The sequence below is a fragment of the Neopsephotus bourkii genome, unplaced genomic scaffold (genome assembly GCF_033783945.1).
Source record: "Neopsephotus bourkii isolate Nb327-2 ecotype Australia unplaced genomic scaffold, CSIRO-AGI_Nbou_v1 NB_1827, whole genome shotgun sequence".
NCBI classification, from domain to species: Eukaryota; Metazoa; Chordata; class Aves; order Psittaciformes; family Psittacidae; genus Neopsephotus; species Neopsephotus bourkii.
Genome location: NW_026902300.1, coordinates 326107 through 341006, shown reverse-complemented (window position 1 = coordinate 341006; position 14900 = coordinate 326107). Strand labels below are relative to the sequence as shown.

Here is a 14900-nt window from a genome sequence, read left to right as displayed (position 1 = left end):
GTTGCAGCCCTGAAAAGCACTGTAATTCTCCCACCTGTTGTTTTTCCTCATTGCTCACTCAAGCTCTCTCTCCTATACACACATCCTGCTCACACACGGAAGCTGGTGGGAACATGGCTGGTGATTTAATTTTCCTCGCAACTGTCTCTCTTCTTTCTGCCCTCCAGCAATGTAAGATGTGTGGGGTTGCGTGGCCGGGGCTGGGGGAGGCTTCTACCAGTTCTGAAGCACTGGGAATTATTTAATGGTAAACTGGCTGCTCTGTGACTTCAATTCCCAAGAACTCCTAAGGTTTTCTCGCCAGAGCATTGTTTACTCTCTCTGCAGTCTGAGACAGAGCTGGCTCACTGCGATAGATTACTTTTCCCTGTGGGAGAAACTGATTTGTTTTCAGTTCTGTTTTGTTTGCTGACTTTTTGGAATCATGCTGTTGTGAGAGCACGTAACTAGACGTGAAGTAACCCCAAAGCCGCATCATGTCTTGGTTTCGGTTATTATTTAGGCACCTATGCAACTGAAAACCTCTAAAGTGAGAGTAAATTTATGAAATCAAATACCCCAGTGCTGGATTGAAAGCGCTGCAAAGGCTGTTTCCTGAAATAGAGATATATACTAAGTATCTGAAATGAAAGAAAGCAGCAAACCTTTACACCAAGCAGCAATAATAGGAGATATTTCATGTTATATCCTCATCATTATATTTCTTTAAGATCTAAACGGATTTATTTTATGCCCCTCTGATATGCCTCTGGGAATCAAGGGCTAGGGAAAGAAGTGGTCAAGTCTGAGACGCTCTTTTGCTGTGTATCAGTCTAAAACTGCAGTAGCATTTTTAATGCTTCTCATTATCGTCTTTGAAATATGTCGACTCATATAGTTGTGTTTGCACCAGGAAGCAAGGCACATTTTGAAGACATTTGTGCTATACTAGTATGAGATTAAGAAATAACATTTGTACCTGGCAGCAAATAATCTTGAGAACGGGACCTTTCTAGATTAAAAGAAGCCCAACACAACAGAAGGCAAATAAGAAGCCCCTAAAGCTTACATTCACTTTTTCTGTCATCAGATCAGCTACAACCTTTCCTGTGATCTTCACAGAACATTTCTGTCTGGTGGCAATATTTATCATCAACTTCTGTAAAAGTTCAACTTGCGTGCCTTGATTTTTAATGTAAAAGTTTGGAGGATCAAAACCAAACATTATCCAGACAAGGGCTGTAGTCTGAAAATTCAAGGAACTGTAAGATACTGAAACTGTGAAGGGAGGGGGAAAACACCTTTGTTCTTCCTTGTGGTGGTTAATCCATAGTAGTTTATCTTAGTTAAAAGGACATAAAAGACAAGATAACCTGGGTTTGAATTTACGCTGGTAGTCTGACGTCAAGCCCAAAGAGAAACCTGTGTATGAACCTGATGTGCTGATCTGATTTAATTCATCACAGCTTGGCTTACTCTCAGCATGCTTTCTACCATGGGCAAGCCAACACAACTTAATTTATCAGAGTTCAAATGAACATTGTGAAACTGGCACCATAATCATATGTTATAAGTTCATATAAGGGGGTTAACTCAACTTGTGAACACTTGCTGTGAGCAAAATACACTGCACATGCACAGCACTGGGTGCCCTCTTTGCTCTTCAATTTTTTCAGGGAGGTGCTGATGGACAGTATGACCTCCCTGAAGCAGTTCTGCAAGTCAGGTTTCACTTAGCAGTAGTCAGAGGTACGAGGTTTAGTGTCTCAGAACAGTGAGTTATTCAAGGAATCAGGTCAGTCAAAGATTAATCTGTGCAAGAAATTCTCTAGGGTAGGAAGAAAGAGCAGACACAATGCAAGAAGTGGTTTCCAGACATGAAACCAGTTTTAAGCAGCTAAGATTTGCTTGAGAGATTAGTGTTTTGTACAGTGATGGGAATCCAAGGAAAGGACAGAATGAATCCTAGTTATTGATACAGGAGAGTACAGGCAGGACAAGAGTCCCAAGACTCCTCTATTTGAAGTATCTCTCTGAACTAGCACCTTTTAAAATCCCTTTTAATAATTCCAGGACCTAGCAAGACATTATTAAAAAGACATTTGATTTTTTTTTAAGGGTTGTTAGGCCAGGCTGTGTAGATTAACATGCACCATCATGTACTGTGATACAGGTAGCAGCTTCTCTACAGGCTTTTTAACACGTATAAAATGTTTGAGAGCAACGGTCCATGGAAGCCTGCTTTGTCCCATATTTTCAGACTAAAGGTATTAACTCGGTAACCAAAAATGCTACCTGAAAATGAAAGCAAAAAAAAGGCAAACAAAGGCAAGTCAAGCATACTTTGTAACTACCTCAATCATGTAATTTAGCCTGCTAGAATTTAGCAACTTGGTACATGAGGAAGAAAAGGCTATGAAAGTCTTTGCTTACTCCTACTGCAATGCTTTCTGGAGTCCCCGCGACAGGCCTTCTGGTGGGTGGGACAGAAGAGCTCTCCCATTGCTTTATTCTGTACTTTAGCCCTTGCTAAACCATAATCACAAAACTCGAGTTCGGAGTTAGATCACTACTTTCCATTCACCAGAAAGGAATTAGAAGGCAAGTCCTACGGAGTTAACAAAAATACAGTAATTATTCCTCTCCTGAGCTCATTTTGAGCCCCTGGTTGGCACATGTCTTGTTCGGCACACCATGCTCACCTTTTCTTTTAAGGTGACAGACATGACTTTAGTTCTCCCATGCCAGAGCTCGGTTTTCAATGGCATATAAAAGCCCACTTGCCCCCAGTTGAAGCAAAGTTCCCATCAATCACAGTGAAAGCCACTAAAGAAGTAGGTTTCATGATGATCAGCTGTGCTATGGTAATAGCACAACCTGTTTCTGCCTATGGTCAGCCAGTCTCCCACATCTATGCCCCTCAAACCAAAGCCTTGCTCACCAAGCAATACAAGGGCAAATCATGTGCAGCTGAGACCAGCATTATACCATGGCTTTGACAATTTGCTTTGGTTAATTGTACTGAACAAAAGCAATTCGGCTCCTACAGTGCCTTAATCTTCTTATTCAACTGATTTGGATGCAATGACCTGCGTTGGCTTGCCTTAGTTCCTGAGTAGAAAAAAAAACGGGTCCGAGGCTGGTTCTAAGCATTGAGTGGCTCAGTGTGGCCAGAAAACAAAGAACTCATTGCTGGCTAAAACCATCATTGCACAAAACACTACGGCTCACCTACCACTTTGACTGATAAGCCAGGGAGAATCGTGCCCTCAGCAAGTTTGCCGATGAAACCAAGCTGTGTGGTTCGGTTGACACGCTGGAGGGAAGGAATGCCATCCAGAGGGACCTTGACATGCTTGTGAGGTGGGCTGATGCCAACCTCATGAAATTTAACCATGGCAAGTGCAAGGTCCTACACCTGGGTCAGAGCAATCCCAGGCACAGCTACAGGATGGGCAGAGAAGAGATTCAGAGCAGCCCTGCAGAGAAGGACTTGGGGGTGCTGGTCGATGAGAAAATGAACATGAGCCGGCTTCAGTGTGCGCTCGCAGCCCAGAAAGCCAACCGTATCCTGGGCTGCATCAAAAGGAGCATGACCAGCAGGTCGAAGGAGGTGATCCTGCCCCTCTACTCTGCTCTTGTGAGACCTCACTTGGAGTATTGTGTGCAGTTCTGGTGTCCTCAACATAAAAAGGACATGGATCTGTTGGAACAAGTCCAGAGAAGAGCCACATGATGATGATGATCAGGGGATGATCAGGGGACTGGAGCACCTCCCGTATGAAGATCGGCTGAGAAAGTTGGGGCTGTTCAGCCTGGAGAAGAGAAGGCTGCGTGGAGACCTCATAGCAGCCTTCCAGTATCTGAAGGGGGCCTATAGGGATGCTGGGGAGGGACTCTTCATTAGGGACTGTAGTGATAGGACAAGGAGTAACGGGTTCAAACAGGGGAAGTTAAGGTTTGTATATAAGGAGGAAGTTCTTTACTGTGAGGGTGGTGAGGCACTGGAATGGGTTGCCCAGGGAAGTTTTGAATGCTCCATCCCTGGCAGTGTTCAAGGCCAGGTTGGACAGAGCCTTGGGTGACATGGTTTAGTGTGAGGTGTCCCTGCCCATGGCAGGAGGGTTGGAACTTGATGCTCTTAAGGTCGTTTCCAACCCTAACTATTCTATGATTCTATGATTTGCCAGCACATAGTAGCAGTTGTCATGAAAAATACATTATTTTGAGGGTGACAGAAGTTAAAAAGCAACTTTTCAGTTAAGTTTTCCTGGAAAATATTTCTCAGAGGTAATTCTTGTGCATCAATGGGTTTCAGTCTCCCTGAAGCATGTTCCCTAGACCTTCCCTGCTACCATTCTTCCTTTCTGAAGGGCTATAAGGTGTAAAATAACAGATGAATCGCCAGGCATGAGATGCGAGGGTGGAAGCAGAGGAGGTCTTGCTCGGTGCTAATACTGTGAAGGGTCCTGTAAAGCTGCCTCACACAGAGATCCTGAGATGCTCTGTTTAGTCTCTGGAAAGCAAGGGTAAGAAGTCACTTGGACACAGCCCGTAATTACTTACATGGTGAGAAGACAGGAGGGAAAATGTTTTTTGGGGAAAAGGCTTTGACACAAGGCTAAGACGCAAGAAGTGCAGAGGGCAGCACTACTAAGCTCTCCAGCTGTATTTTAATGCCCCTGCTCCCAGAAGGGAGGACAGGAGGTGTGCTCCAGGCTTCCCCGTTAGACAAGTCTTTTTAGTGAACTCAAGTGGGTGCCTGGTTTCTGGATCCAGGTAAAGTTTAAGTACAAGACAGACAGCAAGTTTCTCATAGAGGGTGGCTATGACATGGCTGGAAAAATAACCCCAGGTACCCAGAGAGTTTTAAAATCAGACAGGGTGATGCCTAGTAGCTCTGCTGCATACAGAAAATTGCTGCCTATTGCCTTTTGTCCTTGCAAGCCTTTGTTCAACTTTAAAGGGGAGACTTCTGCAATAAGAACATCAGTAAAATGAGGTACACATATATACTTCAGAGGTGATCTTAGAAATACAGATCATAAGAGCAGAGATAGTGTTTGATTGGTTTGGGGTTTTTTTGTAACTGATATTTAGTCACTATACAGGAAGTAACCTGTCTTCTTCATTGCACTGCATGAGCTCTAAAAATGTGTTTTACAAGACAGGTAAATACTATCAGGTCCAAAGAGGGGAGGTGAAAACAGCATAGGTCTGTAACAGATAGCTGTGAGAGCCCTCCAGCAGATGAGGTGGAGAGCAGGGAACAGGACACAGGCTCCCCAGCTGCAGCTCTCTGCTCTTTCCAACATGCTGTATTTTGAGAGTTTGAGACAACAATAGATGGAAGTGCATATGCTATATGGGTAAATAACCTTAAAAAAGCAGCTACCTGATTTTTGTTTCCAAAGATGTATCACTGCCCCTTACTTCAAAGCATCACAGCTCTTAGTGTCACTAAATCAAAGTGACTGTATGCTCTTCAAGCAAGTAGGGAAGTGACCTCTGTCAGTGCAATTTGGTTACTGAGGTACTGCTAAGGCAGCACAGTGCCACTGCAGTGTGACTGGACTGCTCCTAGGCTGTGCAGCTCTAGGATTCAGGTGAGGCAGAAGGATATTGAAGTCACTGCAAGTGCAGCAAATACAAAAAGAGAATGAACGTATTCCTGAAAGAGCAATTTCCCCCCTTCCTTGTGAGCGTCACTCTTAAAGATAAGATGTAAACTTCTGTAGGGAAAAAATAGTTTATCTTCTGTTGGTCTCTGTCAAACGGAATGGAAAGAGCTGAAGAACAATGATCTCTCTTTTAAAAATTACTGACATGTTAGGGGTGCGTCTGAATCAAAGAACTGTGTAATTCAAGAGTCCCTATTCTTGCTTGCAGGTCATTTTGTTTGGCTGGTGGGGAAATCAAGAACGAAGCACAAGGTCATCCCCCCGGCTGTCACTGGAGCTCCAGAATTTGACAGAACATTTCGTGCACAGTAAGTCCCGAGATCATTAAGTTGGTGCCAATAAATAACAATTCAGTCCAGAGGAGAAGCAAAAACATTGTCTTGAAATGTTTCCTTTTCTTTGCATCCTTTGCTCAAAAAGGAAATAAAGAAAAATTATGAGCAGGTTGCTTTTCAAACCATTCAGGGGTAAGGTTAACTCATTTAAAACAGCCACTGCTCAAATTCTGATCAAACTAGGCATTTAGATTACCCACACCTAAGCAGGGGCTGAGAGCTAATGGGTGGTAACTTAAGGAATGCAAATGTTCTGGATCTAGCAAGCTGTGCTTGTCAGTTCTTGGACTGTGGCTGACATCAAACTCTGGAAGACAAGAGCACAGAAGCCCTCTGTCTTCACAGTAAGTAACAGTGGAACAGCCTGTCTAAGAAGGCTGTTTTCCTAAAGGGCTTCAGTCTGTGATTAGCTAATGACGCTATACAAAATTATTTATATTTATTTCAAACAATTCTATCTGCTGTAGTTGTAGTGGTTAACAATAACGAGACACAGGATCAGACGACAGAACATGTTACATATAGAAGGCTGCCTAATGCATTAAAAAGAAATTAATTCAGAACAATCAAGAAAACATTGGTGGGAAAACCGACGATGTCCACAAACAAAGTTGTTACGGTCCTGGCCGTAAGAAGATCTATCATGAGCTGTCTGTGCCTGATAGCACTTCATAAAGGCAGCTAGCCTCAGCAGAGCAATCCAAGCTGCCTACTCACAGCTCTGTGCTTCCTCTTGCAGGCCCAGGAATGCTGACCCATAAACTTACATACTGAGTATGGAGAGAAGTGATTAACATCACATTCATGTGCTGGAATTCCTGCCTGCCTCTTGCTGCAAAGGCACTTGGTTCAGGATCATTTGTCCCATTTATTTCCATGTAGCTGGGATTCAGACCCTAGACCCTTGTCCAAGTTTTAGTATCAGGAAAACATTTTAAACAATCTGTATTTGAGATTAAAAAGAAGAAAATTTTTAAGAGTGCCTAATTCTGGCTTGATTGTGCTCCCACTGGATTCAATAGCATTCACTTCAGTGGCAGTAAAATGAGGCCAAAGCTGATTCTCTTTGAAAATCCCACCCATAGTTCTTTTCCATTCCAGACTAATAATGTTCTTTCAAATTTATTCTGCAGACAAAACTGTGTGGAATTTTACCCAATATTCCTGACTACCCTCTGGACTGCAGGGTGGTTTTTTAATCAAGGTAAACACTTCTCATTTTTATCTTGGACTGAGAAGTTTTACACAACTTTTTAAAACACTTCAGTTTTATAAGGAGGCAAATCGCTGTAGACATCTTTTCCCCTCCTTTTAATTGCATTGTCTTAGCTCAGCCTTCCTAGAATAGTGCTCTGTGACACTGAAGTCCCCACTTAGCCATGGCATTTCACATAGTCCCACCAGCTTTTATTTCTCTGTGCAAACCAAGCAGCCAGTATGTGGCACATCTGTCATACAGTCAGTGGATTTTCAGGGTGAATCATTCAGAAAAGCAGCTCCCAGATGCTTCCCTCAACAACTATTTGCACATTATGGGATAGTTCTACCAGGACATCAAGCATAGCTATTGTCCCTTGGGAGGAGGCAGCCTGAAAAGACTTGGGTCAGAGCACTGGTCCCTGTGGCTGGACCCCAGCTGGTGGAGACAGAGCTCAAGCTAGGAAAGCTTTGGTTTTTTTTACATCCCAGATGAGTGACACCACTGGGCTATGACTCATTTGTTTGTTCTGGGACATAGCACTGAAGTACAGTCATAACAGCAGCATCTCCAGCCCTACATACTGTACTTCAGGTATGCAGCAGGGACTCCTGAAAACCTATTGTGTTTTCCCAGGCACCTGTCAGGGGAGCATTTTTTTACCATGTGTTCTGAGCTCAGACACCACAGAGCTTTCATACCTCTCACTCTGTTGGTCTTTTGAAGGTCGGTCCATGCTATCTCCTAACAGTCATGGGATAGACTCTGATACAGCCAAAACTTTGACAGAGCCTCTTTTGCATTCTGCTCTCTTAAACCTTCCCCAGTTGATGTTTTTAGAAGCATGAAGCCTGTGGGCTGGAGAAAGGATAACTAGCTCATGCCCACTCCATCCTTTCTCAGGCTTTCTTCTAAGTATCATTTTGTTTTGAGACCTTCTTATAGCTACAGTCCCATGTCTTTTGCAAATCCAATGTAAACTCAAAGTAGCACCACTTAAGTCAACAAATTGCATGTGAAGTAATACATGTGCTCATAGGCACTTGAATCGAAGATCACAGTTGCTAGCCAGCAACACAGACGGCGCTGTCACATGTAAAAAAAAGGATTGCTTTAACCTCCCCTCTAAGTCATTTTTTTCAGCTGAGTATCTCCCATAGGCATGTTTATATGAGTTAATCCAGAGCACAGTAAAAGCTGTCCTCTGTAATACTTGCTCACAGCGTTTGAAAGAACACAGAATTAACTAGCACTGCTTAGTCCTGGATAATACGACTGACCTACACACCCTGCTCCATCTATCAAACGGAGGTGACTTTATACTCTTCCCTCAGGGAGGTCAGAAAGCTAACTTCACTACAGCCTTCTCTCATGTTCTTGGATAAAAGCTGCTATATAAATGCAAAGCAGGTTATTAACAACATAAATAAGATTCTCTTTTCAAAACAAACACTCCCCTTTAGCATAAACTGCCATAACAATAGGAAATGACAGTGCTGGGTCAAGCCACAGTGCTCCAGCTCACTATGCTGTCCCTGGGATAACTGACAAACTGGGGGGGGGGGGGGGGGGGGGGGGAGGGAGGGAGGGAGCTACAGATTCCTGTCAGGTCCTGAGAGCTCCTTTTCTGGGAATGCTTTTGAGATTTTTCTGGACAGTCCTATGACCATCTCTATCTGTAAACCCATATCAAGAGCCCCTGCAGTGAATATTTAAGGATACATACATAACAATTCTTTCCCAAAAGAACCTCCCAGGGTATGGGTAGCTATGAAAACCTCCAGAGCTATATAAATAGAAAACATCATTAAAGTGGTTAACCCTAATGGTTACTTTAGTGCTCACAATCCTCATTTTTAAGTTTTCTAACTTTTTTTTCCCCTACTAATCTTTTCTTTATTAGAATTAGCTTCCTTTCTGGGTGTGCTGTACATGTTTGCCCGCTACAAGTACTTCCGTGGTTACATACTGTCTGTGAAAGGAAGGTAAGGAGTTAACCAACTGAATGCAGGTTAAAAGCTCCAGGCTGTGGTCTGAAGCTGGGCTGAGAGCCAAGGGCTGGCAATGGAAAGTGACTGTAACTGAATGCAACACGTGTAAAGTGTCAGTGAGAGTTCTGAAGGAGGAGGAGGGCTGGCTGTTACAGTAGAAGCCTAGGTTAAGTTGTGCATGTTCTACAGGTCACAGGAGGGAAAAAGATTGATGTTCACCTTGTGAGTGCCTGCTTTGTACTGAGAAGAACGACAGCCAGACTTGGAGAGATCTGAAAACAGAAGTGCAGTTTTGCAGCTCAGGACTGCTGTAGAATGAATGGGAGACTGCTCAGGCAAGGCTTGCATTGTGCCTACCTGCTGAGGTTTTCCTTTTTCCTCAGCTTGTCACAGTAAGATTTACTCTAGCCACACAAAATGCAAGTGAATCTGGCCTTGTAGGCTGATGAACTTTTGCCAAGCAGATAAGAGAACACAGCTCCAGATAAACATGTTAATGAATTCATGTTTACAAGTGCACAGCATCTTGTAAACATGAATTCTGCTTCAACAAACGTGCACACTGGTAAAACACCCCTCCACTAGAAACACTCAAACACACTGTATATTTCCTGTTTCTCTGAAGCCACTGCACCATCTTCTGCATCCTGACCTAAGGCTCCTCTTCCAGCATATGTATCAATCATAAAAAGGAAATAACACAATACATGCTCATCATAAAATTAAAAGAATTGTGAAGTATGGTACTAGAGGAAGATACTAAACATCAGACTATTTTGTAGTGAATGATCCTGCAGCAACAAAGACTGTAATACTGGGCTATTTTCTATAGCTTGTGTACCGGTGTTCCCATTCTCCACTACCAAGGGTCTCCACCAACCCTTTACCCTCTTTAGAAGACCTGTTGCTTAAGAGAAGGGAGAGACTATGTTTGCCAGAGCAAATAAATGGAGATAATTTTGTATCTCCCAGTAAGAGATGCACTAATTCAAACAATGCAGTGTACATCAGCCACAAGACTGGCAACTATTAAGGAAGTCTGGGGAGCAAATCCGTGTAAATAAATGAGCAAGTAGAGCATAATGGACTCTAATCAAGAAACTAGCAAGTCCTTTGTTTAAGAAATCGTAGAATGATCACAGAATGGTTTTGGTTTGGGTTGGGAAGGACCTTAAAGATCATTCGGATTCAACTACCCTGCCACAGGCAGGGACTCCTTCCGCTAGACCAGGCTGCTCCAAGCCCCGTCCAACCTGGCCTTGAACACTGCCAGGGATGGGGCAGCCACAGCTTCTCTGGGCAACCTGTGCCAGTGCCTCAGCACCCTCACAGGGAAGAACTTCTTGTTAATATCTAATCTAAATCTCCCCTGTGTCAATTTAAAGCCATTCCCTCTTGTTGTATCTGTACTTGCCCTTGTGAAAAGTCTCTCTCCAGCTTTTTTGTAGGCCTCTTTAGGTACCTTTCCCATGCTTTACTTCAGTACTCTTAGACCAATAGATTCAACCTCTCAACAAAGCCTGAGAACAGTGGCTAGCTTCACTGTTAGAGCTCTGCATTCTGGTGAGACTCTGATATCTTTGCATTGAATAGAGGGTGCCAAGATTCAGCCTGGCAGCCCTGGGAAATGGCTTTGCTCACAAGGTCTGCCACTGCAGGCCTGCCTGCTGCTAACCTACAGTGGCTACTTCAGCTACAGCTCAGCACAAGTCAAGCAGGCAGAACCTGGCCCCAAGCATACAAGAAGCCTGCAGCAGCACTACCAGCACAGAGGTAATTAGTCTTCACACCGATTCTCAGCTGGAATCACTGACTACAGCCATGCTGATTATAAAGACAAACCAGCTCCACACGCTCAAAGAGCTGGTTTACGATGTTTCCTTGAGCACTTGACTACATGAATTGCAGTTCAGATTTGCCAGGGCTGGATTTCTTAAGGACACAGCAGGAGTATGCACCTCTACTTGATTTCTCTGCTGGAGTGACTTTTGTAAGTGAGCTGTATCCTCTATCCTTCCCTCCAGCTGGCTCGAACAGATACTTAAAGGGCTCAGCTAAAGACTCCTTTCATACTCTCCTGAAACTGAGAAAATCTCATACTTCACCATTTTCAAATCCACATATAGATGCAGCATGCCCAGAAAGACTACTTAGATCAAGTCTTTAGGCACCAGAGGGATTCTTAGGCTCCCTGAGCACCTAATCTCTTCAGCCTCTGTGGGTAAGGGGATAGGTAGCTATAAAACAAGTTCCCCAGACCTCTTTCCAATACTGACGTGATGGGATTCTCCAAAGACACCTTTTGTTGCTTGCTCTGCTGGCAGAGGCCAACCCAGCAGCAAATCCTAAAATATAGCTATCAGATCAGAGTCTGCACCAAGGCATCAGACAGCAGACCCCAGAGAGTTTGCATGGAGGGGAAGCTCCCTGATCACATGTGCTCAAAAAGCGTTGCAGAGCTGAAGGGCTCTCCCAGCCTCTTCTGTGGGAGTTTTCCATTTCGTACAAATAAAATAGCCTGATTCTCTCCATCTCTGGCAAGTATCCGAATCACTGATTTTTTAGGATCAATGCTCTTCCTTTCTGGTGCAAAAATCAATCTTCAAGTCAAAGTGATAGCCCAGAAGCAAATCTCCAAGCTCAGTGGAAAGTACCCAACCAACACATGTGGACGTAAGAGATATGGACACTTCCCCCTCTGTCCCTAAGCCTTCTCTCCCACAGTCCTGCACCTAGGTGAGGTGCTCAAGTTTGCTGTGGCTTTACTTACAGGTCTTCATGGTACTGGAATGAGGTAGCTTCCTCCTGGAGCAAGTTCTTAATTTCTATGTGAATATTTAGAAACACTGGGGATAGTTTTCACAAAGAGAGGAGACTGGGAACCTCTTTCTTCCCTAGCAACAGCCGGATATGGGAATGGTTCATTACCAAAACACCGCAGGATAGCGTTGCAGCAGTGATCCTGTCTGATTCTGCACACCTCTTCTTAACTGGTGTGGACAAGCAGTTTCACTGTAAACACACCATGTACCACTCTAACAATATCTTTCTGCTTTCCATTTCTAGGTTAACAGGGTTTTATTTGAGTTTGATAATTCTAATTTGCTTGGCAACCCTGGGTGCGGCAGGGATTGGTAACAGCTTTCTGGATGAATACCTGGACTTCAACATTATGAAGAAACTCTGTAAATGGTTCTGAAGATTTTGTTTTAATAAATAAGTAACATGGATGCTTTCCCTGAACAGCAAAAAATGATAAGCTGCATGTGAATAAAGCATCAAAGCTCTTTACTAACAGCCCGTTGCAATGGAAAATGCATGTTTTTCCTGAGCTGTCTGTGCTTTCTCCTTCTACACTCTTGAAAAAGAGTCAGTAAAACAGAATATTGTGTCACATCTGCAGTTGCAATTAAATATCCTGTTTTCCCACACAGTATAGTAAACCCTCAAAAAAACTACATCAAACTAAAGCCATTAATTCACTAATTTAGTTACAACTGGCACTGCGAGCATCAGCCCATCTTACCCAATGTCCTTCAGTTTTGCCAATGCTTCTGCAGTGTTCCTTTATTCCTCTTTACTTCCCCCAGCAGTGCCATCCATTCTGCACAACTGTAAAAACACGCTGCAATGCGATACGTGGCTGCAAGGTCCCAGTTTTCCAAGTACATCCAGTCCCACTGCAGGAGGCTGTTTAAACATGTCTGGAAACACTGCTTCCTTCAGGAAAACATTCAAAGCTGCTCTTGACCCTAGTGAAGGCCTTTTGATTTTATACGCACGTTTGCAGTTCAACACATGCTCAAACACTCTTCTGGTAGAAGTGAGGCCCTCCTGTAGGCAGATCCCAGTGCTCACACAAAGCCTCCTGAAGACAGGCTGTACCCGCAGTGCAGCACTTGTGAGAGGGAGAGCCAGCCCAGACAAAAAGGCATCACAGATGCTTGCCTAACAACTGGGTCTACTGCATTGCCTCCCGCCAAGGCACAGATGGCTGGGGTGTGAGACAGACTAGACAAACATCCCAGCATGGCCACAGCTCTGGGAATCATAAAACAACAATGAAAAGCAAATTGGCTATGAAAACAGTTTGCTGCTAAAGGGGGGAAAGGCATGGCTAACCACCATGAGCTCAAAGTATGCTGATGGTCAATTTAAACTATGTGGAAGAACAGAGAAGCAAGGCCATGCCTGTTTTGGTACCTCCTGATAATTCTGACTATTTAGGCAATGTTGAATATAGTCAGGCTAGGGCCAGCAGGCAGAGATTTTCTTCATCATGCCACTGAAGACATGATTTGGCCAAAACACTGCACACTTACAGTGGTGTTCAGTCAGGTCAATATAATGAACATCATTGAATCACAGAATTATGGTTTGTGTTGCAAGGGACCTTAAAGCTCATTCAGTTCCAACCCCCCTGCCATTCACTAGACGAGACTGCTCCAGGCCCCATCCAGCCTAGCCTTGAACGCTGCCAGGGATAGGGTATCTGCAGCTTCTCTGGGCAACTAATTCCAGGGCCTCACCACCCTTACAGTGAAGAATTTCTTCCTAATATCGAGCCTAAATATGTTTATGGCCTTTCTTAAAGTATATTGATGTTGATAACCTGACCAGAAAACAGTTGTGTTGGATCAGGTTCATAACCACCTTTCAAATGAAACAGGTGTGATTAAAAGACACAACTTAGTGCCTGTGGGTGACAAAGGCTGAAATGACATTTGAAACAATGGAATGAAACAAGTGCAAAGGTGCAAGACTTGGATTCAATGATGTCTGCCAAGGGGAAAAAGATCATGGTGGTGAACAGGCTGGAGCTGACAGAGCTGCAGAAAGGGCAACTCTCCAGTACTTACCTCCATGGAGAAAGCACGACAGGGCCATATTTAACAGAAATCACCAGGAATACTTCCACTGCCTTTCCTTGTATGGGCTGAAAGACAGAAAATCTACATGCTCACCTGCCAGTGGTGCTCAGATGGTCATTGGCAGCAGAAAGTGCTGCCACCACTATCAAAACCAAAACAGAAGCCCAAACTACCCAACAGGCATGAAATACCCACCAGAGGAGGCCCAGAGGTGGCTAGCTGTAATCAAATATGTCTCTGCGTCTGAAGTTATCCCATTCCAAGCTTACCTGCTGTAGGGGTCTGGCATGTTTATAGACAGCTTGCCATGCCCCATCTACTAGTCTAGTCTGTGCTGTTCTGTCCTATTCCATAGAAAGGAATAAACTGCTGTCACACAGGGACAATGTTACATGCCAAGAAATGCAGGTGTGAGGCTGCAAAGCATCATCCAGCAGCACAAAGCTAGAGTGCTGGGAATAAACACGAACCTAACGTTTTAGGGAGCTGCACCAGCTAACGAGAGGGCAGAAGTCAGCCCAGAGCTGAGGATCCCACCTGTCTTCTGAGTCTTTTTCCCCACTAAGCCAGGACAGAATGCCTACAATGCGGAAGTCTTGAAGACTGACCCCTCTATAATTAAAGACAAAATACACCTGTAACAAATGGATGCTGTCACATTCAGCACTGAGTTTAACTCTAGTGAGAGCCACACAATTTCCTGCCTGCAGATGGAGGAGTCAGTGCCAAGCTGCACACTCAGCATACACTGTGAGTTGATGCAAATGTTCATCTGTCAGTCACAGTCAGAAACAATGATGGTCCCTGCTGCAGCTTCAGAGCCAGTCAGTACTTAAGGGCCTCTT

The 14900-nt window shown here is 44.0% G+C and overlaps 1 protein-coding gene across 1 annotated transcript; it reads left to right on the top strand.

Annotated features, from left to right (window-relative positions):
- The first annotated feature begins 10 nt into the window (after nt 1-10).
- On the top strand, nt 11-12468 carry MGST2 (microsomal glutathione S-transferase 2). Its single transcript, XM_061343839.1, has 5 exons — nt 11-171; nt 5869-5968; nt 7129-7199; nt 9097-9178; nt 12251-12468. The coding sequence occupies exons 1-5, from the start codon at nt 114-116 to the stop codon at nt 12381-12383; spliced, it is 444 nt and encodes a 147-aa protein (XP_061199823.1). The 5' UTR covers nt 11-113; the 3' UTR covers nt 12384-12468.
- The last annotated feature ends 2432 nt before the right edge of the window (nt 12469-14900 follow it).

Excerpts from the sequence above, each read along its gene's own strand:
- MGST2 (XM_061343839.1), top strand. The coding sequence starts at position 114 with ATGGCTGGTGATTTAATTTTCCTCGCAACTGTCTCTCTTCTTTCTGCC. Across the intron at positions 5,969-7,128 it reads GACAGAACATTTCGTGCACA|ACAAAACTGTGTGGAATTTT; the intron begins GTAAGTCCCGAG and ends TTTATTCTGCAG. Across the intron at positions 7,200-9,096 it reads AGGGTGGTTTTTTAATCAAG|AATTAGCTTCCTTTCTGGGT; the intron begins GTAAACACTTCT and ends TTTCTTTATTAG.